Source organism: Lissotriton vulgaris, chromosome 2_1 (assembly GCF_964263255.1).
Source record: "Lissotriton vulgaris chromosome 2_1, aLisVul1.2, whole genome shotgun sequence".
In the NCBI taxonomy this organism is placed as follows: domain Eukaryota; kingdom Metazoa; phylum Chordata; class Amphibia; order Caudata; family Salamandridae; genus Lissotriton; species Lissotriton vulgaris.
Window position 1 is genome coordinate 1,758,845,273 of NC_141687.1, and position 25,117 is coordinate 1,758,870,389.

The 25,117-nt window shown below is 45.1% G+C and overlaps 1 protein-coding gene across 1 annotated transcript in view; it reads right to left on the reverse strand.

The window, feature by feature from the left end:
* Positions 1–25,117, reverse strand: part of LOC147733247 (uncharacterized) — a 531,395-nt gene that overhangs the window by 88,681 nt on the left and 417,597 nt on the right. The window contains exons 8-9 of the mRNA XM_086957810.1: positions 11,544–11,624; positions 2,877–2,984 (exon numbers count right to left, since the gene is read on the reverse strand). Of these exons, the coding sequence (XP_086813936.1) occupies positions 2,877–2,984; positions 11,544–11,624 (189 nt within the window). The remainder of the gene's footprint in view (positions 1–2,876; positions 2,985–11,543; positions 11,625–25,117) is intronic.

The window sequence follows — 25,117 nt, forward strand, 5'->3', positions numbered from 1 at the left end:
CTGTGGGGCTCAGGCTTTCCTAGGTCTAGAAAAGGTGAATTGCTTGTAAAAGAAACCAAGGGAAAGAATACCAATGGCAGCCCTATCTAGTGAGTCGTGACCAACCATCTCAAGACTGCGACGGACCAGACCTGGAGACCTGAAGCTCAAAACCACACAGTCTCCTGGCAAGGATTTTGCAGCATGCCCGACCCACTCAATGCGTCTTACCATTTTAAACTCTTGAAATAAGGCATCCCCTAAGCCAGTTTTTTTTATTTAAGTAGTAGAGGGCCTTATTTTTAAGGGTTGACCAGTGCTCATATGAGCCCTGGATAAGGGGGGGGACATTCACTAGTATTACTGTGTAGGGAGTTGCTTCGGGTGGTAAGTGGAGGTGGGGCGACCTCTCTGTCCAGCCATCATTTCCATTAATTTCCTGCCTCCGAGGTCCCTCTGTCTCTTGTAGCCTTCGATCGGGTAAAATCTTGTCAACACTTGTACCCTTAGCGGGAGAGCCCTTACTCCTCCCTGCTTGTTGCTCCCCTCCCACCAGTATCTGGGCGTTCGTCTTTACACCACCCTGATCCCTATGAATTTCCCTTACTCTAAATGGAATAGTGCATGTTAAGGCCTGTTTACTAGACTGTGCCGGAGTCAGTTGGGGCGGTCGTGCCAATGCCACTTCAATTTTTGTTAATCTACTATCAACCGAGTCCAATCTTTTTAGAATCGGCTCTAGGAAGGCTACCAATTGCTCTTTTAATAAAGTACAAATGTCCCCTTTACTTAGAGGAGGATTATTAGTAACCGTAGGGGGGTTAACTGTGGATTTAGTATTTGAATTACCAAAGACAAATACCCCGCTCGTTCCGCTGAGTGCTGTGGGCGATTTCTGTATCTTGGCGCCACGCCCCTTTCTTTTTTTATTTAGGGGGTTCTTTATTAGTAGCACCCAAGGCCTTCATCCCTCTTGTCGTTACCATGGCTGGCCTATTCACAATACTCTGGGGCTGAAGAGTAAGCTGGTCTGGACTAGTGGGGAACAAACTTGGTGATCGTGACAAAGAGGTTTGTAGTAGAAACAACTGCATCTGGTACTATATGGGTGATAGGTCGCTGGGCACATGGTAATGGTAGTGATCCCCTCCTCAAGAGAGAAGGATCAAGGGAGAGTCTACCTTCAGTGGCCTCAATCTTGTGAATTAATACTGATTCTGCTCTTACGAGAAAGGCATCAAGTGTGCCCACCACCCTGTCCCCCACTCTCCTTTTGTCCATAGTAAGAGTGGATGAATAAGAGATAATTAAAACAAATTTTTAGTGTCCCACTATCACACCCCCTGCAACCAAGTGCGGCAGTCCAAATTTAAAAAGTCTTACTGTTCAGAAGATGAGATGTTAGAGAGGTGGCCCAGCCTCTTCTGGCCTCTGATGGCCACAGACGGTCCAGCGCTTGTCCCGGGCTTAACCCGGCTTAACCTGCGCGCGATCCCGCGACGCGGGGGCTCAGCTCTAATTTATGTGCCTCCGGGCACGGTGAGGGCAAAGGCGGCTTCCGCAGCTAAGGATCCTGGGGGCTTGTGGTCCCCCCACTCCGCGCTGGCCGCGCTGCGTTGTTGTGGGCTGCGGTAGCGGGAGGGGACCAAGGCAACCGGCAGCATGGCAAGAGGAAATAAAAGCAACAAGGTGAGTGTCCCCACTCAAAAGAGGTATCTGAGCTCCCGCTCCACCGGGGCTCAGCTCTGATTTATGCGCCTCCGGGCGTGGTGAGGGCGGAGTCGGCTTCCGCCGCTAAGGATCCGGGGGCTTGTGGTCCCCCACTCCGCGCTGGCCGCGCTGCGTGGGTGTGGGCTGCGGCAGCGGGAGGGGACCAAGGCAACCGGCAGCAAGGCGAGAGGAAGTGGCAGCAACAAGGTGAGTGTCCCCACGCAAAAGAGGTATCTGAGCTCCCCGTATGCATAAATTGAATTATGTGTGTGATTGTTAGTAACGGCTTGGCCACAGCAGCATTGCTTGATTAAAAGAACAAATAAATAAGGTTATACTTTTCCTCTCAATTCTTCAAGGATGTATTTGGAAAATCCACATATCATTTTACTCCTGCTCTCAGAAAATATTTATTTATTTCAAAATGTTATATTTTTAGCACGCAGGGCCTTGACGTCCATGAGCCTGATTTATAAAGCCATGGAAGCTGTGCTTGGCCGCGTTCCACATTATCGTAAAGTCTATGGTGTCACTGCGGCAGTTTGATAGACACAGAGAAGCGCAGTTGATATCATACCCTTGGTTGTGATGCAGAGCACTGTTTGCTGCAACAGAAGTGAGCGTGAAGGCGGTCTGCATGAAGTACACACACACATCAGTGCATGGAGAAACAGACAATATTCTTTTAATGAAGAGAATGGAAGAATAGCTTCTAAATCGTGTCTGGCAGGCATCCCAAAGGAGAAGCTTACCTGCGTGTGATAGTCAAGGAGGTGGAATTGGGGTATACAATTATAAAGACAAATAAGCTAGAAATTATAATATTGGAATGTACATGCATATTGGGGACGAACGGTTCAGCCATCTTTACTGAAATCAAATCATATGATGTCCCTTTGATTTGTAAAATAATTTAAGGCATAGTTTGTGAGACAGTTCATATGTCTACCAAGGGGAATGAATGCACCTTGCAATGAAGGTAGTCTGAAGACCCACATGTTGAGTTGAGCCTCCAGTGTCAATCAGCATTCAATAATTTAGCAGCAGCAGAAAAGATACAGAGCAGTTGAAAAGGACACAGAAAACCCTAAAAACGCGCCAGGTGGCATGCAAGCGCAAACTAGCGTAAATTACTTTAAACGAGAGCTGGATGCAAAGGTGCTGATTTCTATGTAACACTCGCTCACCTCGTACTTTCCTTCGTTCTCGGTCTTGAGCGTTTCAATGTCCAGCAAGAGTGACCAGACCTGGCCTCGCACCATGAGCGGGATCCCTTTGTACACCCTGCGGAACATCTGTGAAAGGGAACAAGGACATGAGCCATGCACCACATCACTAACATCTTACAGGATAGTGAATTATGAAAGACGATTGCTGGGATGGTCTGATTCTCTATTTGTTTAGACATGATACATTTGGTCATCTTATTATCCTCTTTTGCCTTTCAGATAGTGACTCCAGTTGTGGTAAGGCCGGAGTTTCGACTTTAAAGGCAACATTTTTTTGCTTACAATTCAGACTTCATTTGACGAACCTGCACTTGTCTTAGGAAAAAAAAGTAAATCTTGGGTACTTTTGGGATGATAATTTTTGAGCAGAACTATATGAGGGGGTAAAACTGGGGTAGTAAATAAAATTGGTGTTTTATGTTTTAGCTCCCTTCAGAAACTTTGCCTATCCCCATTCTGCGTGGCTTTCAACTGTGCACAGCTGGGGTTCTGTACAAAGCCTAGCCATGGTCTGTCTCTGCACAGACCAGCCTCAAGCTTAACCACTTCTGCCTTTGATCGTATGCACGAGTCGCTTGCCACACGCAGCCAAACGTAGAAGCAGCCATTCATCAGGTGTACATGCAGTTTGCAAGTTTAAGACAATTCTGGTATCACAGTTGTGTACAAGTCTGTTAAATTATGCCAAAGTCACAAGCAGATCAAAGTTGTTTTTATCCACTGTTTAATCGTGTTAGATGTGCATGAAGCCTGGGATCTCTGCACTGACATAGCATCGGAAAACTAATGTAAATTCCTGATGAAAGTTTTGCAAAGTTGCAAAAGGGTACCAATGTTATTAGCAAATGAACAATTTCTGCCCCGTTTGATGGGCTCACATGATCGCATTATATCAGAAGTAAGTTAATCGTGCAAAAAGTCTACCAAATTTCATGCCCATCTATAAAATGACAACAAAATGTGTTAGTAAATAAAATCCCCAATTAACTTTGCCGCCCACCTTATTGCATTTCATTGAAACCAGAAATCCCTACACTGAACCTAAATTTGTAACAGCTTGCAAAATGTCTTACAGAGTCATTAAACAGCGCCTATGTCTGCAGCAAATGAGCAATTTTTTAATCCCCCACTTTCTGGATTGGCATGAAACTCAACATATCAGCAGTAAGCTGAATATGCTAAGTGTCTACCAAGTGGTGTGCAGATCTGTGAAAGTGCACCAAAGTTACTTGCAAAACAATTCTTTTTTGAAAACCCCACCCCTTTACTTTGGCCCTTATCTGCATGAAACTTGACATGCTGCTCTGGGCTTAACTTGCACACAGCCTGCCAAATGTCATACAGATTCATGAATACTTTTTTGCCCCCGTGTTTTTTTTTATTTTGACTCCCGCAATGGATCTGCATGACACTTGTCATCCCCATAGATGAATAAACATGCAAAGTTTTTGCCTGATTTCTTGGTGGTTTTTTTCTGATAAAGAAGCACATATTTTAAAAAGTCATTAACCAAGCTAAACATGCTAGTAGTCTGCCACATTTCGTGCAGTTTTGGCAAACGTCGCAAAAATTATAGGCAAATCAAAAAACACATTTTCAAAAGAAAGGATATTTCTGTAATTTCACCCTTTGCAGCCTATCAACATATTTTTCAAATGCTAAAATCTCAAAAACAAGTGACCATATTTACACTAATTCAAGCAAAGCCACTCCTCTGAGTAAACGCCTACTTTCATCCCAAGGTTGGTGCAGTTCTGTTCAGCGTTTTTTGCTTTATAAGGGAGCAAACTGACAGTAACATGATAAAGAAGTATTATCATTCACCACCACACCTACCACACACCCATCACATTTATCCACTAAACCATCAGTAAAACACATATATTTCCATCTAGGGAAAAAGCACTAATATGAAGTTATGCTTAGCTTTAGCCAAACCTCCTCAGTATGTGTATAAAATACATCTGTAATTCACTTACAAAAATTACAGTAAAGGATCAGTTATGGTTGCAAAATCAAACCGAAAAACCCCTGAAGACCCCCAGTTATGGTTTGCTCTGAAAACGTGCTCATACACCTGTCATGCAAGTCACAACTCACTTCTTCATATTTCAACATATATTCAAAGTAATTATTATGTATATTCATATGTCACTAATGATGTTAAAGGTAAGGAAATATGTCATCTCATTTCTGAAGTCCAGTTCAGTTCAAAAACTTTATTTCGATTTCAAGTAGAAACCATAAAAGTATACATAGACAATTTTAAAAAGACATTAGAATTAATCAACCATAAAATCACAATACATGTTTACATAATTTTTTAAAAGACCAAAGTCCATCAATATCTATTTCTAATTACCAAAGCTGATCTAATAAAGTTTAAAACGGCATTACAAATACGTGCAGTTGACAAGGATAACAAGTGATCATACGCTTCTTTATAATAACGCGTTTCAAATGATTCTAATAATGGTTTAAGGAAAGTGTTTCTTGGCACTTTGTACAGAGTGCAAAAAAGCAGAAGGTGGAGAGTATTTTGTGAAACCCCATTGTTACAGGGGCAATAGGGTAACTTCTCCCACCAACCCCCCTGCTTTGGGAAAGCAAACAAAAAATGTAAGGTGCCAAGGCGAAATCTTGTGAGATAAAAACGCCATTGCGTGTTCGTAATATATGACAAATAGTACTGGCGAACTGGTTTTCCCCGTACAGTTAATACATGGTTATTTGTCTTAAAAGAACCTAAACTAATACTGAAAGCATTTTTAATAATCTCCTTGGCATCCGTACCAAGCAGTTCGGGATTTGTAAACATCTTACCTAAACCTATATTATTAAAAGTCTCTCTAACATATCGTAGCCACGGAATTTGGGTGTAATAATCAAGCTTAAGGCAATCTTGAATAATATCTTTTGTTAGTTTCAGTTCTTCAGATTGCCAAACCTTAGCCCATAGTGTTAAAGGGGCAACGTGAATAATATCACTTATAAACTCGATTCCAACTTCTCCATGGCAAAATATATTAGATGTGCCCATTGGGACAGATAATAAACGTTTAACAAACTTGTTTTCCACAATTTGTATTTTTTCACAGTTATACGAACCCCAAACCCCTGCACCATAGGTCAAGGCAGAAACACACTTGGCTTTATATAATGATGTAATTTCTGCTACACGTCGCTGGCCTAATTTGCTAGCAAAGCGGAAGAGAGCTTCAATTAACTGTGCAACCTTCTGAACCCGTGCTATCAGCAAAGGTTCCCAGCTCAATTTTTTGTTAAAGAGGTTACCCAGATAAGAGAAGTTATCCACTTTCTCAATAGTGGCGTTCTTCACCACATATTTCCGTGTTTTAACATTTTTTTGACCACAGGCCATGGCAAAGGATTTACTAAAATTAACACCTAATTCTAATTTGCCCATAAATGTATCAAAAGCATTCAGGGAAATCTGCATGCTATTGGGGGTAAGTGCCATTAAAACAGTGTCATCTGCATAAGACAACATTGGGATTCTTCTTCCGTTTATCTTTTGGAAAATCAGCAGATGTTTCTAACAAGAAGCCCTCTAAGCCGTTTGTATAGACCAGAAATAAGAAGGGTGCTAAAATACATCCTTGTCGGACACCTTCAGTGGATAATATAGGTTTTGATTTCTCTCCACCACGGCCATATCTGACCCTAACCGTTGTGGCAGTATGTAACCTGCGGAGCAGGGTGACCAGTGGTTTCTGAAGTCATCTGTTAAATCAAAGGTGAGGCCATGAGCAGTGCACCTGCTGTGAGAGTTATAATTACCATGACAGGTGTTAACCATAACTGGAGGCATGTGGTTCTATTTCGGAAACACAACTGAGCTTTAAACATGGCTTTAATTTCATATACATGAATGACATACATATATAATTCCTTCATTCCTGGGTCAGAGGTGCAGGCATGACTTCTGACTGAACGAACACTTAATTATGATGTTCTACATCTCTGCCATGAATCAGCCCCTGCTGCTCTTGGTCCTGCACCCAACCCTCCACTGTCGGCCATTCTCTGCTTTGAACAGATGGCTGTAGGAAGCAGGAGGTGGTTGCAGGGCCAGGCCCTTTGCAAATGTGATTTTTAGGGAAAAGTAAAGATAGAAGTGAGACACAGGATTGATGTCCTGGTTTTGATATTTGTAGATCACACTGCAATCCTCAGGCGTCCTAGCGCTGAAGTTCTTCATCATATCCTAAGCTGAAAGCAGAAAACGTGTAAACACTGCCAAAGGGTAGGATGTTGGGAATGAGCTAAAAGTACAATATAAAGGCATTCCACAAGGTAAGAGAACGATCACCCTCCTGCTCGAGATCTTCTAACCTGAGCGACTGATCGCAAGGAGCCCTTTGTTGGCTTAAATAAGATGGCCAGGATCAAAGGATTTTTCTTTTGGATGTATGCGGGTCCACATTCACACAGAGCCCCGTGAACCAAGCTCATGGCTATGAAGAAGATCGGCTATTTAACAGGGACCCAAAGCAGCTTAGCCGTATTTAATTCTACTGGGTCATGCTTTCAAAGTCCAAGTAATAGGTGCACCACCATATTTTGGACAGGTTGAAACCTGGCGACCAATTACATGGAAAGACCAAGCTACAAGGCGTTCCCATAGTCAAACCTAGAGGAATGAACGATTGAATCATTCATCATTTACTGTCAGGTAACAAGAAAAAACAAGATTTTTCTAACCACGTTTAGCAGCAGAAAATGAGTAGAGGCCATCGTGTTACTTTGAAGAACAGGTGTAGATCAGAATCAAACATGACGGAGATTACAAGCTGCATTCAGAGGAGTGGGCAGATTCCCTCACTCTCTAGGCCACAAGCCCTAAGTCCAAAGTAAAAGTGGGCCTCCAAGAACCAAGATTTCCTTTTTCTTGATTTTAACTTTAGAGAATTCTTGGTAGTCATCTAAGAAGTCATGAAGCATTAACGCAATTAAAAAAAGATAAATGCTTAGCAGATAGTTCATCTAGATGAATTGATACTCATGTATAGTTTGCATACAAATAAAACTGAAAACCCAATGATCTATTGAGCCGGCTCTGGGGAGGATATGAGGGGCCACATAAGCATTGAAAGGAGTTTTTGTTTTCATTAACAATCTCGAAAAACTTTTTATATTCGTTTTTGGGCTAAGTAAACAGTATGGGTATATGAATTATAACTTATTATATTCTATTTTATATTCACATGCTTAAGAAAATGTGATCTTATGCAGAATACTCACACATAACCAAATAATAAAATAGTTAAAATAGAAATTGACTAGACCCTAGGCAACATCATGGTGAATTAAAACTCCTTGAACAGTAACAAACCTTTTAAAATCCAGAAATCAGAGAAACACTGAAGAAAAAGGGTTCTGAGAGGATGCTATTACAGAGTATTCTGGAGGTCAGGACCTTTGAATAAAACTGTGTAGTCTTTGTAGATAATCTCATAACTATAAAGGCATACCAGATGCTGTTGGCGGGATACTGACTGATGGTGGTTCTACTAAAAATTGTTCATGAACACAGATCCCAGCAGACACAGGCTTACTCACCACCATACCACTTAGCCAGCATTCAAAATTCTTATTCATTTGGCATACAAGTGTGAGGGACGAGTCAACCTCTAAAACTTTTCAAAGTAGCATGGCCTCTCCACAAATAAAGGCGGAGAAACCCTCTTAAGACATGGAAAAGGTGAGAAAAGCTTTTTCATTGGTGGGTGGTAAGTCAGCCAGCAATTCTGATGAAAATCCTTCCAACCAGACATCACAAGAGCAATAACCTCAGAAGGATAAAAGAAGAATTCATAAGTAATAACTATAGTAGCAAAATAGAGACATTGGAAATTCTAGGTGAAGTGGTGAAAGGCATGTATTCAATTCAGAGGGATGTGTGAAGTGTTTCAGACTGAGGTCATGTGTAGGACCCCATCAGTGGATAAACACTCGGTCACTCACAACAATGGCTCTAATGAAGAGAGAATGATGTGTTTACAGACTTAATAAGTGACCTACATGCTCGGAGGAGTCCAATGTTCATCTCTTTCTAACATACTCCAGCTCCTACAAGGGTTTAAATATAAACACAGCTGCTGGGGGCTCCTGATGTCTTCCGGGCTCTTAATGAGCTTCCATTGAATGTCGTGGCACCTTCTGTGGATATCCCTCAGAGGTGTTTGGACAAAAGTAACAGAAGATTCTACCTAGTCACATCAAACCAGGATGGTTTTTTGTAGTCCACAAGATTCTAGCCTTTGGGGTCTCAAATGGATAGTGTGCTATTCATAGCTTTAAGCGTCTGGAACTAGCATACCAACCTGATTCTGTTAGGGGACTTCTCTCAGGATTTGATTACTTTTGGAGCAAATGAAGCTATTTCTACTGAACTGAAACAGTTTACTTACGTGAGAGGAAAAAGCTATTTGACTACCTCGGTTCTCATGTAATCAGGGAAGACAACTTGATCGCAGTGCAGGTGAGGCCCAGAGACTCTTCACACATATGAAAAGATCCTCACGGTCACCAATATCACTTTCCCTTTCATGGGACATCCATATGTGCAGCAATCTACATTCCTTCAGAGACCTGAATGGTTCCAGGGGGCAGACTCAGAAGTCTAACGCAACCTGGGCCGGATGTTCTTCTTTCAGCCCTGAAAACAGTTGCGTCATGAAAAATGATGCCTGTCCTCCCCCACTGCAGAATGTGCTTAGGGGCCCCTGATTTTCCAAATCTTACAAGTATTTATTGGCCTCAGGCTGAATGGGCCCTCTGAAGCTTAGGGGGGCCTGTGCCACCAGGGCTGCAGGAGGCTGCATTATGCTACTGCCTGAAAATTGTGAACATGAGTTGTGTCTATCAGGATTGTACTGTATTGTGGTGTAATTGTATTTATATAGCGTTTACTACCCTTGAAGAGGTGTTGAAGCGCTTTTCATTTTTTCTTTTTTCTACAGAAGGAGTAATGTAAAAAATATATAGATACATAACTACATAGAAAAATATACATCCAGAGGGAAATAATAAAGAGATATAAAGCTGTGTTATATAAAGTCCCACATGTGCATGTATAGATAAATAGTTAGAAACTCAGACTTTCAAGTGTTGCTATATATAAGGCTATTGTTTGGTGTATTTGTATTAATTGCTTTTTGTGGGGGGGAGAAATTATTTGCATTTTCTATTACTTATATTTGTTAATTTTTATTTTATATTTTCCCCTGTATTTCAATGGTGAAGCACACATAGATACAGTTTATAATGATTATGTTTACACATTTTGATAAATAAAAAAAACAGAGACTCATAAGCATCCAATAAAATAAATTATATAACTGATCACACATTGTGACAGATAGAAATAAAAAAGCAGAGACCCATAACAATATAATCAAATAACGTATATGTAAATTATGCAGTGACGTATGAACATGTTAAGCATAAATAAATATATATATATATATATATATATACTAGCCATAAGTAATATATATATATATATGTAAGGTAGAGCTTTAAGAATATCTATATATTTGTAAACTATCATTAGTATGTATATTTGCAGTGGTGGATTGCAATTTCACCAGGGAGGGCGGTACAGCATACACACACATTTACAACAGTCAATCACAAATACATATACATTGATAAATACACACAAGCGCCCAAACATAAAAAAACACATTAAGCTTACCTTCACTGTAGAGAAGGAAGCATTGGAGGTCCCAGGAGGGTCAGGACTGCTGCCTTGACCCGTTGGCCGACCTAAGGACAGCCAGTGAGGGAAGGCAGCAGTCCCTCACTCGTTGCAGAGTGGGATGGGGTTAGTGAGACTACTGACTCCACCCAACTCTGTGAAGAGTGTTACTGATTGACGCTTGGCCCTGGGCACTCCAGGGTTTAATACTGAAGTGCGCAGGTCTGGGGCAATCAGTGATGCTCTCCCACGTCACAAGTGTGAGGGCCTCAAAGCACTTTTGCAAGGCTGAGGCGGTCACACCCACAGGGTTATGAAATCCTCGGCCTGGCAAAGTTCAGCTCAGGCAGCTAGAACTATGCACATTTAGTGCTTGTCTAGCTCCTGGCTGCCTGACCTAAACAAGATCAAGTGTTTGTTTAACTGCAAATGGGAGAGTGAAGCTGCAGCAAAGAGTGTTTTGCAAAACACAGCTTTAGAAATAGGTTTTTACCAACAGGGATGTTCATAAGGATGAATGCGAACAGTGAAGTCACCTTAAAGGAGCAGGGAACTGAATCTTAAGCCTTTTAAGCAGGTAGGCCCATGTTGCAATCGATGAAAGGAATGGATTAAACGTCAGTCCACTCCAGGATAGGTCACTTGCCTGGAGAGCCATTTGATTAAAAAAAAAACTTTTAAAAAATCTCTTTGCTACAAAACACTCCATTGAAAAGAGAAAACAAATATAATACAAATGTGGAGGACTGGAGGCAACCATTTTAGAACTTCAATATCGAAAGTGAGGGATGGTGCTGCAGTACAGAGTGTTGATTGCAGAGGTGAGTGTACACGACTTATTTGCACGTTGGTCTTAATCAACATGTTGTGCTGATCTCTAGTGAGACTTTTAACATCACCTTTTCACTATTTTTGTATTTTGTCCACTTCTTCAGCATTTTCAGCCATTTGTCCACTCTTTCCATTTCTTGAAGCTTTTGCTGCAATTTGAACATAGGGGCAGTGTTAGGCAAGCAGGTCCACTGATGGTAAAGCTTTAATACAAATAATCACAATTGAATTTTTCATTACAATGATCAAGCCCTACAGAAGTATTAAAGGTTCGTTTGTGAGATCTGACCATGTGAGGCGAGATTTACAATGAGAGCTTTGAGAGATTCTCTATCCAGGCTGCAAGATTATTTTAAACTTTTGTTTCTAAAAAGAAAAAGTAAATTAGCCACAGATTCTTCTTAACTTTCCTGTTTGCAGATATGAGTGAAATCTATTCATCTTAGCTTATTAAAATAGGTCTCATTTAGTGAACGTTCTCTTGGTAATATTTCCAGTTTTCCCACATTTGTTCTGTGCTGTAGCCTAACTAAGAACGCAATTGAAAGCTAGAATAAAAAGAATATCAAGACACATATTCCACAACACATTCTGGAATATTGGTTTGTGATATGATGGATTTTCTTTTTGCTATTTTAATTTTACAAACGGGCCCTGTTACCGATTGTAGGTGTGTACCATTTACAGAACAGGAGAATATACAAAAGGTTTGTGCAAACCTGTGTCTAGGTCAAATCAGGGGGCCTGCTAGCATGATGAAGGAAAAGAAGTTAGTTACCTGTAAGACCAGTGTACCTCCAGTGAGGATGTCTCTAATGGTTTCACATACTCAGCTTGGTGCTAGCAGAAGACTCAAGATTTCATTCTTTTCTACTTCGTCATTTACATGTATCTGTAGTGTAGTGTATCTCGGAGGGTGTGAAGGTGCTTTACAAAAGGTAAGCCAAGGAAAGAGCCAATGAAAAATATTACAGAGCTTTTCACTGTTACTGCTCGAGGAAATCAAACAAACATGGAAATGTGATACCATTTGACGGCACTGTCACTCTGGTTGACCCGCAGCATTCTCTAGATCTTCCACCCTGTTCTCCATTCTAACCACGAAGTAAGTCTGCACTTCCAAAATATTATGTTGTTTACGCTGAATATCATGGCTCTGCATCTAAAAAGCCCATCATATTAATCAGAGCGTATTAATCAGAGCATATATGGTCGACCTGATGACCTCGGATATAACATGGATAGGTGGCTCCTTTACAATCTGGTGCTCTATTCAAAACCAGGTAGATATTCACTTACGGGCCATACTAAACATTCGACCGATGTCTGGCATGTGACCAGCAGATCACTTAGGTGGGGGCAGAAACCCACACTAGCAACTCCGCTGTGGGACTCCCAAATGCTGGGTGACTTATGGAAATCAAAGGGATTTGAAAAATGGGAACTTATTGGGATCTCGCGTATTGGGGACCTCTGGGACAAGGGCAAGGTGAAGCCCTTTACCACACTTCAACAACAAAACAAGCTAGCGAACTCAGAACATTTTTACTACGCATAGGCCAGTCATGCACTTCAATCGCTTCTCCCAAAGGGATCCTCCCCTTCTGAAGCCTCCCCTCTGGAGGACAGGATACTTGACGGTCATCTACCCAAATAAAACGTATCTCTAATATATTAAAAAACGGATTAACAACATGGAAACCCCCTCCACACACTATGGTAAAAATGGGTAAGGGACGGCATTGAATTGGACGATAAGGAGTGGCAGGATGCAGTGTCCTCCCCGAGAATAGTCGTAATCCCAGCACACCTTAGCTTGGTACAACTCAAAATCCTCCACAGAATCTATTTTGCTGGGCCACTACTGCTACATATGGGAGTATCCGGGGTGGGGGACTGTAGAAGGGGGTGCATACAGCTAGGCATATTTATCCATATAATTTGGGACTGCGATCATATCCAATCCTACTGGCGAAAGGTACATGATGTAATCAGCGAAGTACTAACAGTCACTCTCCGTCCGGAGGCTAGTAGATGACTCCTAAACATCTGGGAGCCCACAGACCTAAATAATCATCAAACACAATGGGTTATTCTTGGGATAATGGTAGCCAAAAGGAATATTGCACGATTGTAGACTGGAAAAAATACCTCGATTGGTGCATGAACAGCGGAAAGACGGTCCAAATAGCCCGAGGTTGCCCCCGAAAATGGTCCAAAATTTGGAACCCCTGGAATTCGTATTGGGGGAATATATGTAACCTGCCCCGTAGCATTGAGTACGATGAGGCCCCTACCCCTTAGCATCCAATGGAAAGTAATGTTTTATTTGAAATCACTGTCTGTCTCCACTATATACACACATGCTAAATCCTTTGTACTGTTTGTTTTATGTCGATGATTGTTAATAAAAATAATTATTTAACAACAAAAAAAAGCCCATCATCTTCAATGTATTCTGCAAACTTTGCACCTCCTGTTCTGTATTTGCAACCAGGGCGTGTACCTCCACCACGTTTCCTCCACAGTTCCCAGCAATGTTCCATATTGCTTGCCAAAGGCCCTGAAAAATCTCAACCTAAACAAGACTTCACTTGTATATAAATTGCCAAATGTAGGTCATCAATATTAGTCTTTGCGCAAGCCAGAGGGTTTTGCCATGACGTACTTGGATCGCTAAACTTTGGAAGGCACTGGGAGCACTGGTTATGCTGAGCGCCAAACTCAAAAATACCCACACAGGTGCAGCTCTCTCACATTTCCTGTGCACCTGGAGTGATTTATCAGATATGCACTTCCCAGAAGTACATGTTAGTCTGTCCATGGCCACTGCACTGTAGGTACTGAAGGATGTGCACCACACATCAGGTCTGATACTGAGCATATCACACGCAGCTCTCATCCTTGCTACATCATGCCGCATGGACCCAGTAAGCTTCTCAGCTTTCTGGCACGCTGGCTCGGCCTTAATAATCACCATCAGTACAGAAGTGTTGTGGTTCCCCCACCTCCCTGAGTGGGACAGTCCTTGCCTGGAATCTGCTAAAGTGGCACCGTCTTAACGGGACACACCTTGCGCATTTCAGAAGGGACCTTGCAACTAAGCATGAGCGAATTTTGCGGATCTCGCGTTCGCGAATTTTGCGGATTTGCGGATTCGCAATCCGCAAAATCCGCGAATTCCCGCGAATTTGCGGATTTTTTTTTTTTTTGTGTTCGCCCGTGTTTCTGCCAGTTCGCGAGGGTTTTGTACACTTTCGCAAATTGCGAACTTACCTGTCGGGTCGCAAGTTTCGCGAACTTGTTGTTTCTACGTGTCCAGCCTGTTTGGGACACTCTTCTTCATCACTGCCACTCTCTGTCACCACTGCCACTCTCTGACTACTCATGCCACCCTCTGGCCCACCCATGCCACCCTCTGTTTCATCACCACACCCTCTGGTTGTCCAGTGTACATTATTTTCGGCAAAGCAAAGCACACCTTCCCTGCCTCAAGTGACCTGAATTAATTTGGGGCTGAGTCATGTGTCACAGAATATTTTTTTAGCTGGCACCTGCTTCCTTAGTGCGCCCTGATTAGTGATCTTTTGCACTTGCTAAGTGCTTTCATTGTTGCAAAATTAGTTACAACACCTGCCCTGCCCCAACTGACAATAATGAATTAGGGGCTGATTAATGGATTTTAACTTCCAGCCTGGCTCCTGCTTGTCTCCCTTAGCTGTAATTCAGGACCTTTGTGGCATATGTGTAACTATTCTGAGGTTCAGAGCAGGGTCACATACTAGTTTCAACTGGCAACTGAACTCTGGAGGGGCCCCTCAGGAAGCACTCCAGGAAATGGCTACTAATGATGAGCCTGAACTTTTGAACCTGGTAAGTAGTTACTTTCAGTTTTGCTAAGATCGTATTTCTGCAATTTTGCACTTATTCGCGGGGCGCGAACTCACGCGAACAGTGCGAGCAGTGCGAGCAAAATCCGCTGCTCGCGGATTTGCGGATTTTGCGGGAAATTCGCAAATCTCGCGGATTGCGGATTTCCCGAAAATCCGCAAAATCCGCGAGCGGAACGGATTTTCCGCCCACGCCTACTTGCAACTCGGTCGTCTTTTGGTACATCATCATTACAGTGGCCCCTCTGATTCAGACCAATAAGAATGCAGCTGATTCTTCTACCCACTAATGCACTGCATGTCCAGCTCCAGGTCATGCAACCTGTCATAACTCAAAAGAGAGAGCCATGCTAAAGCCCTGCACAAATGCAGGCATTACAGAGCCAACAAAACCAACCCATTTCAACTGAAAGGCATATAGCAGAGGCAGAGAAAGTGTTGCCATGCTTGAATCAAGAGTGGCATGAGAAGAGAGAAGGAGAGGTTACATATTCTATGAACTCTATAGGAAGACCCTCCTTCTTTGTTCTATGTACTTTAAGATATTTTCTCGTTAACAGTCTTGTTGAAGACCCCATGACATTTGTAGTACTGGTTGATCAGGTCTTGTGTTGCAAAGTTCTTAAACAATCTACATATATCTGCATAGGAAATGAAAGAGACACTGTGGATCTTGAACCAAGCTTATATTGATTGAACATGATTATAGAGATGGGGATCTTCTAGCACTTTGTACATGACGATGGTAGACTCAGTGCATACTGGGACAAGTTAGACATGCTGTTCGGTAAGGGGGAGTGTCAAAGAAACTGGAAGGTTGAGGAAAATAAGCATGGTGATGAAGTTATGGTCTGGCTGAGCTAAAACAATGACAAAGGCAGCTTTTGAGCCTTGATAGAGGTGGAAGCTAGACTAACAGCTGTTCATGATGATGTCAGACTCCAACAATTGTTATAGTTGTGATGCTGTGATCCAGGAATGTTCAACAATATGGTGATATTTCCCTTTCTCTGCATGGTCAAAGGTGGTGTGAGAAGTGACTGCTTCAAAGTTTTGGGTAATGGGTTAGTGGATGTTAATCACTGCTGTGATTATCAAAGCATTTGTGTGGCATGCAAAGAAAGAATGAGAATGCTAATTGTAGGAGCTATAGGTGGGAAAACTAAGAGAGGATTAGATAAAATTGCTGGAAATCAATATTACTACTACATTCTCCATGAGAGATTGTTTAGTTGAGATCAGAAATCTTGAGGGAATCATGGAGAGGAGAATGACTGATAGCATGGTGGTGTGCCTGAGGAAGCTCATAATTGTTTGGAATGGTGTTTGGGAATTTTTGAAGCCATCCGGGATTTTGGCTATGAAAAGTACTCTCCTGGCTGAGAGGGAGGCCTATTGGGTTGCTTGTCTGGTTTCATTTGAGGGGGGCTTTTAGTGATTGGATTCTTCTTTTTGTAAGGTAGACTTGAGATGATAACTGATATGTTTGGAGTGGAACTTCTGGGGCATGGACCATTTGGAGGCAAAGTGAAAAGTTTTGGAGGAGTGCATGTACATATGAACAATAAACTACAAGACTTTAGAGAAGGTTTTTGTCTTACTTGTAAAGTGAGATTTATTTAGGACTTTCTTTTGATGGAGAGTACAGGGTGTCGATGTAGAAAATAGTAATCAAGTGGTCTATCCAAGTTGTTAGCTAAAAGGCTAGCATATTGACTTCTACATCTTCTGAAGAGGAAATATTCTAGGTGATGATGTGGGAGTCAGCAGGATGGAGGCAAAGGTTATGGTGTCTCATAATTCTGAGGTGGGTAGGCATTTGATATATTCATCCAGAAGTAAATGTGCACGGACTAGGAAATGGTGTGCTCTGTGAAACCCAGCAGCTAAAAGGTCAAAAAAGGAGGGGAATTCTCATTGTTAAGATGGAGGCTAGGGGCTAGGTGGGGGCTAAGGCAAATAATGGCCAAGGTTTCAGCAATGAAAATGTGCTGAAGAGGAAATGCCTCCTCCTTTGGAATTTGGTGTGTTTTACATCTTGATACAACTTTTAGAAATAATCTGCTGTAGAAGTGCATGGAATCTCTGGGATAAATCAGTCTTGGCTAAAACAAAGCCTTTGAGATTCTGGTCAGAGATGCATTCTTGGATGAATTGGCTGTGCATATTTAGGAGTGTGCATCTAAGGATTGGTAAGCGGGAAGTTCTGGCTCTTGAGGCTTGGGCGCACCTAGGAGGTGAAGAGGGGGAATGCCAGAAGTTATGTGGTAAGTTTAGACTAGATATGTATGCATTGATTGTTTAGGTGCAGAGAGCTTGTGGGTCATGGTCAATCAATCAATCAATCAATCAATCAAAGCATTTATATAGCGCACTACTCACCCGGAGGGTCTCAAGGCGCTAGGGGAGGGGGATCCGCTACTGCTCGAACAGCCAGGTCTTGAGCTGCTTCCTGAAGGCGAGGTGGTCCTGGGTCAGGCGGAGGTGGGTCGGGAGGGAGTTCCATGTCTTGGCGGCGAGGTAGGAGAAGGACCGTCCCCCTGTGGTGGCTCTTCGGATTCGGGGGACGGCGGGCGGCGAGGGCGTGGCCGGTCGATCGAAGCTGGCGTTTGGGAGCGTAGAAGTTGAGGCGGCTGTTGAGGTATCCTGGTCCTTGGTTGTGTAGGGCTTTGTGAGCGTGGGTGAGGAGACGGAAGGTGATTCTCTTGTTGACCGGGAGCCAGTGCAGGTCTCTCAGGTGTTCGGAGATGTGGCTGCGACGGGGGAAGTCCAGGATGCGTCTTGCAGAGGCGTTCTGGATCCGCTGAAGTCTCTTCTGGAGTTTGGCGGTGGTTCCTGCGTAGAGGGAGTTGCCGTAGTCCAGACGGCTGGTGACGAGGGCCTGGGTGACTGTCTTCCTGGTCTCGGTGGGGATCCACCGGAAGATCTTACGTAGCATGCGCAGGATGTTGAAGCACGACGAGGAGACAGCGTTGACTTGTCTGGTCATGGAGAGGGAGGAGTCCAGGATGAAGCCTAGGTTGCGTGCGTGGTCTGTTGGTTTGGGTGCGCTGCCTAGGGCGGGGGGCCACCAGGAGTCGTCCCAGGCGGAGGGTGAGGATCCCAGGATGAGGACTTCCGTCTTGTCCGAGTTCAGTTTCAGGCGACTGTTCTGCATCCATTCGGCTACCTCTTTCATCCCTTCGTGGAGGTTGGCTCTGGCGGTGGCGGGGTCCTTGGTGAGGGAGAGGATCAGCTGGGTGTCGTCGGCGTAGGAGATGATGTTGAGGTTGTGCTGGCGTGCGATGTCTGCGAGGGGGCTCATGTAGACGTTGAAGAGGGTTGGACTGAGTGAGGAGCCTTGAGGAACGCCGCAGATGACTTCGGTGGCTTCAGATCTGAACGGGGGGAGGCGAACTCTCTGTGTCCTTCCGGCGAGGAAGGAGATGATCCACTCCAGTGCCTTCTCCTGGATTCCGACGTTGCTGAGTCGCTTCACTAGTGTGCGGTGGCAGACAGTGTCGAAGGCCACGGAGAGGTCTAGGAGGATGAGGGCTGCTGTTTCTCCGTTGTCAAGCAGGGCTCGGATGTCATCGGTGGCTGCGATCAGGGCGGTCTCGGTGCTGTGGTTGGCCCGGAAGCCAGACTGCGAGAGGTCGAGGGATCCGTTCGTCTCGAGGAAGGCGGTCAGCTGCTTGTTGATGGTCTTCTCGATGACTTTTGCCGGGAACGGGAGCAGCGAGATGGGGCAGTGGTTCTTGAGGTCGGCGGGGTCGGCTGATGGCTTCTTTAGTAGAGCGCTGAGTTCGGCGTGCTTCCAGCTCTCCGGGAAGGTAGCGGTGTCGAAGGAGGTGTTGATGATGTCCCACAGGTGGGGTGTGATGACAGCATCGGCCTTGTTGAAGACGTGGTGAGGGCAGGGGTCGGTCGGATATCCGGAATGGATGGAGTTCATCGTGCATCGAGAGCTCTTTAACGATGTTGAAGAGTTCCTTGCTGTTGTGTGCGTTGTTGTCCAGTCGTTCCTTGAATGCAGTTTTCTTGGTTGCGTGGATGAGTTGGTGGTGTTTTCGGGTGGCGAGCTTGAGGGCAGTCATGTTGTCCGGTGTTGGGTCTCTGCGTCAGGTTCTCTCGAGGGCTCGGCAGTTCTTCTTGGAGCTCTTGAGTTCTTCGGTGAACCATGGGGCTTTCTTGCTGCCGGGTCTGCTAGGCGGGGTCCTCAGGGGGGCGAGGTCGTCAGCGCAGTCGCTGATCCACTTCGTGAGGTTGGTGGCCGCTTGGCTGGGGTTCGTTGCGCTGGTGGGTGGGTTCTTGCTCAGGGAAGTCGCGAGCTGGTCGGCTGTGATCTTGTTCCAGTTTCTGCGTGCAACCTGTTGTTGGTGGTGGTGGATCGTGGTCCTTCTGAAGCTGAAGTGGACGCAGCTGTGGTCCGTCCAGTGGAGTCCGGTGGCGTGGCTGAAGGCGATGTCCTTGCTGGATGAGAAGACGGGGTTGAGTGTGTGTCCGGCGTAGTGGGTGGGGGTGGTCACCAGCTGCTTGAGTCCGAGGTTAGCGAGGTTGTCCAGCAGGGTGGTGGTGTTGCGGTCGTTGTTGTTCTCCAGGTGGAAGTTGAGGTCCCCGAGGAGGATGTAGTCAGCGGAGAGGAGTGCGTGCGGGCTGATGAAGTCGGCGATGTCTTCGCTGAATTGTGTGCGTTGTCCCGGGGGTCTGTAGATGAGGGTGCCTCTGAGGGTGGTCTTGGGGTTGATGTGGACCTGGAAGTGAAGGTGTTCGGAGGTTGTCAGGGTGTCGTCGGTGTTGGTCGTGATGCGGATGGTGTTCCTGTGGATGATGGAGATGCCTCCTCCGGTTTGGTTGATGCGGTCCCTTCGGATGATCTTGTAGCCGTCTGGGATGGCGATGGCGATGTCGGGCGCTGAAGAGGCGTTCATCCAGGTTTCCGTGAGGAAGGCGACGTCTGGTGAAGTGGTGTCAAGCAGGTTCCAGAGCTCGACGGCGTGTCTGTGGACGGAGCGGGTGTTGAGCAGGATGCACTTCAGGTGGCTGCTGTTGTTGCTCGTCTTGGTCTTGGTTGGTGCGGGTGTAGTGCAGGTCCGGATGCAGGTGAACTCGCAGGAGCGGCAACTGAAGGGTCCGTGGGTGCGTCTCGGGGTGGCTCGGTAGCATCCCGGGAATCGGCCGGTGTTGAGTGCGTTGAGGGTGGCGGCGTCGTACGTCCGGCGGGTGGGCTGGGGTCTGCGGGGGCCAGGGGTCCTGGCACTGGGCGCGGTCCAGGCGTGGACGGGCGTAGACGGGCTTACCTTTGGCGCACCTTCGGCGCTCAGTCGGTGCTCCGGCTGCGCGCGTCCGCTGCGCGGTCGCTGAGGGGGCGTCATAAGAAGGGAGCCGGGAGGGAGGGTCAGCTGGGAGGCGGGGTCGTGGTAGCCAATCGTCTGGCGTGGGGGCGGGGCCGCAGGCAGGCAGCGGCGGGAAAAAACGGGTGCAGGCAAGCGGCTGGCCCAGCGGCGGCTGGGGCGCTGCAAACGGCGTCGGCTCTCAGCGGCGATGTGCTCGGGCAGCAGGGGGCTCAGGAGCAGGAGAGGAGAGGAGCGTGGGGGCGACCAGGCCGAAGGCGCAGTGGTCGCTCCCAAGTGGCAGGCAGGGTCCCCTTAAGAAGGGAGCCGGGAGAGCGGGTCAGCTGGGAGGCGGGGTCGTGGTAGCCAATCGTCTGGCGTGGGGGCGGTGCCGCAGGCAGGCAGCGGCGGGAAAAAACGGGTGCAGGCAAGCGGCCGGCCCAGCGGCGGCTGGGGCGCTGCAAATGGCGTTGGCTCTCAGCGGTGATGTGCTCGGGCAGCAGGGGGCTCAGGAGGCCTGGTCTGGTATGACAGAGATTACTGCATTTTTGCTGGTTTAGGAACAGTGAGTTTTTAACAAGGCAATCAAGCTTTATTTCGATATAAATATCATAAAAGCAATAACTGATTCAATTTAGGAAAGGGGAAAAAAAAGAATAGAAGCAGACAACACAGTTCTCTCAAATTCAATGGAATTTGTAACTTTAAAAAAACATAAATAATCAAGTAGTTAAAAACATGCAGCACAATACTCCCTAGATCAATAACAATTAAAGACGTTGACAAGTATACTAGATGATCAGTATAGTTAAAAAGATCAATTTGAAACAAAAAGCACAATTTAGAAGATAAGAAGTTCATTATCCAATTCAGGAGGTAGCATAGTGAGGATCGATCTGACAATGCATGTACATTTAGACACTAAATCAGTTTTTGGAAGCCCTATGCCTAATTGACCATGCTCGACCCAAAAAGTTTGCAACGGCATAAACATATAAGGTTCTAGGGTCTGTTCTCAGTATGCGAAGGGCATCACGATGATTAGTGGTGCCTAACTGCTTACAGATAGGCGCAAGCCAACTAGACCTGGTGCTGGCATAAGCAGGACAGGCAAACATGAGGTGAGCAAGGCTCTCCTTTGGGTTCCCACAGGACGGACATTCTGTGGTGGTCTGATTACTTGTACGCCACTTCATAGTAAATTCGGCAACCGGAATTGTGCCAAATCTAAATTGGATGTATAAAGTTCTGTCTCTTGGGATCTGGATCACATCTAGGTAAGGTTCAAATACTCTAGATGATTTATGATAAAAAACTCCTCCGTAAACCTACCTAAATTTAGGTTACTAAGATCCCTAGCACCTATTCACTCCCAGTAAATGCGTTTAAGCTCTTCTTTTGTCAGGGGGTTTTGGGAGGCCCATGGTTCTTTAAATCCCAAGGTTAGCAGCAGTGCCTTAACATTCGCGATCCATTTTATTTTATTGCCAGTATCCAAGGTCACTATCTCAGTAAAAGCGTTTGCATAACTTGCAAGTTCCGAGGTGCGCCTATGGTGTGCCCAATACAGCAAAGGGCGAAGTTTTGCCAGATCTTTAATATGGCTCCTTCCCAAGTCGTATAACAAGGGGGTTATGGGTGTTCCCTGGGGTAGCATAAGGAGGTCCCTAAGGAACTTGTTTTCCGAACGACCAAGGTCATTAAGATTGTTAAAACCCATAGTTCGGCACCAAAAAGGGCGAATTAACTGCCTTTGCTTCATACACAACGAGGGCTGGAGCAATAGGCCTACTGTATGACAAGCGTGTTCTTTGCTTATGACTCCGGCCGCGCGCTTGTGACTCAAAAGCATTTTGTCCAAATGAAATTTCCATTGGGCTTTATCGGAGAGACGTATCCCAAGGTAGTCAAAGGACTTAACTCTCTTGAGACAGATTCCATCTAAAGTGATGTTACTCTTAAAGGCTTTATGGAGATTAAATGTCATAAACTTGGTTTTAGACATATTTATGATTAAACCCCACGTACTACAAAAAAGCTGGAACCTGTTTAAAAGCTTTTGGAGGCCTGCTGGTGTCTTGGAAATCAGCAGCGTGTCATCAGCAAACAGGAGAGTTGGCACCTTACTGCCTGCCAGGGTCGGGGCATCTGCCAGTGTTTCTTGCAGGTATTTAACCACTCCGTTCACATATAATGAGAACAGGGTGGGTGCTTTCACACAACCCTGGCAAACTCCCCCGTTTACTGGAATCGTGCCTGTAAGTTGTCCCTGTGACCCCCACCTAATCGGAGCATAGTTACCCTCATGTAGTCTTATGAGTCGATTCAAAATCAATTAAGGGATACCCATGCCTTTCAATACAGACCATAACTTATCTCTAGGGACCAGGTCGAAGGCGGTCTTCAGGTCGATAAAGGCGACGTAAAGACTGCCCCCGCCAAGTACCACCACTTTCCAATAAATCATAAGAAGCCTAAAGACCTGGTCCACCGTTCCTATCTTGGTCCGAAAACAAGCCTGGAATTGTGAAAGAATATCTTCTTCCTCAGCCCACAGATGGATTCTCTGTAAAATGACCCTGCCAACTAGCTTCTGCATTGCATCTATAAGGCTAATAGGCCTATAGTTGGAAGGGTCTTCTCAGGCCCCCTTTTTGTAAATTGGGACTACCTCAGCCCGCTTCCATGATTCTGGGACCGGGGATCCTCCAACAATAGATTTAATGAGAAGGAGAATATACTCAGCCCAATTGGCCCGGTCAGCTAAGAACAAGTCCCCTGGGAGGCCATCAGGTCCTGGGGCTTTTGCGGGTAGTATCTTGTTTATGGCTGACTCTACTTCTTTTTGTGTAAATGGGTCACCATTGCCCTCTGTAGGAATTGAAGAGAATTGAGCGGGATGGACCTCTGGTTCTGGACTAGTAGGTTTTGAATACAAATTAAAGAAATGGTCATACCAGACCTGGGATGTTATATGATTAGGGATTTGATCTAGCTCCCCCCTGTTAGCCTGTCTAAACAATGACCAAAAGCAGTTGGTGTCTCTTACTAGACTCGCATCGGCTTTCATCCCTGTCTATCTTCGCTTGGTGCTGGGCCTTCCTGTATTCCCCCCTTGCAACTTTAATGGCTGGGCTCTTCTTGTCTCTAATCGCGCTTATCAGGGCCGAGCGTTTAAGTCTGCACTCCTTTGTAAACCATTTTCTACCTTTTCCATTATGGGTAGCAGATTTAGTGGGCCTATTTGGGGCTTGAAAGTAAGTACAAAGTTGTTCAATGGTGCGAGTGTACACTAAGAGCATTGGTCGGCCCTACTACTATTCCCTCTTTTAGTTAGTTTATGCTCTCACAGAGAACTTGCTTAATGGCCCCCATTTTTACTTCATAAAGGGCAACCTTTGGCCATTTCAGTGCTCTAATAGAGTTTGAGGGTATCACCTCCTTAGTCACAGAGTAGGTGTGGTTAGAGAGTGCATAGTAAGTTGGTGTCCAAGGGGACCTCAATGACATACAAATAGGGTTATGGTCACTGTCGGTTGTGTTACCTACCAGCATGTCTAAGACACAGCCCAAGAGCCTCACATCCACTAATATATAATCAATTCGGGACGGGCTAGTAGCCCTATTATAAGTGGATGCCCCTAGGGCAGAGTTCTTCAATCTGTGGGGCGCGCCCGTCTCAGGGGGGGCACGCACTCCTCCCTAAAATCTCACCTTTGTCCTCTGATTCTTCAAACGAACAGCAGAGTGGAGCTGTAGGGGCACTAAGAAGGGGTGAAAACCATTAAAGCCTCATTATCAAGAAAAAGGTCTTTTAAAGACCTGCAGAGTACTTGAGTGCGGCTGTGTGCACCGGGAAGCTGTCTCAGAAAGCGATGATTTCAGAGCAGAGGAGACTCCTTGCCTCACACTGCAGAAGAAATGAATGTCAGTTACTTGCTTTCAGTTTTAGCAGAGAAGGCTTCCTGCCTCCCACTGCAGCTGAAGCATTTCAGCTCTCGGAATGTAACCCCATCCAGGGAGGGACAGCTCTTCCCAGAAAGGCGACAATGTTGCTTTTCTAAATTACACTGGCAGGAGAGCAATGGTCACAGGGCTAAAAGGGTTTTAAGTTCCCAAAAGACAAATCCCGGTCAGGTGTTTAAACAACCTGCAAATTGCTTCTCTTGACACTAAATACGAGTTATAAAGAAGTATGTATTCATTCATGATGTGACTTTTCTGTCTTTATTCCCTTTTATTATCAGTCATATCATTCAGGCAGCCCTAAAACACAATTTAAAGTGCTTTCTATTTATATTTGCTGTTCAGAGTATGCACAAAAAAAGTGCTGAAAATAGAGCTGTAGGCGACTGCTTATTTCTGTACCACCTGGGACATCAAAATAATCAGCTGGCAACCTTAATCATAAAACTGGAAGTTTGTTTCAAGATCAGCCCA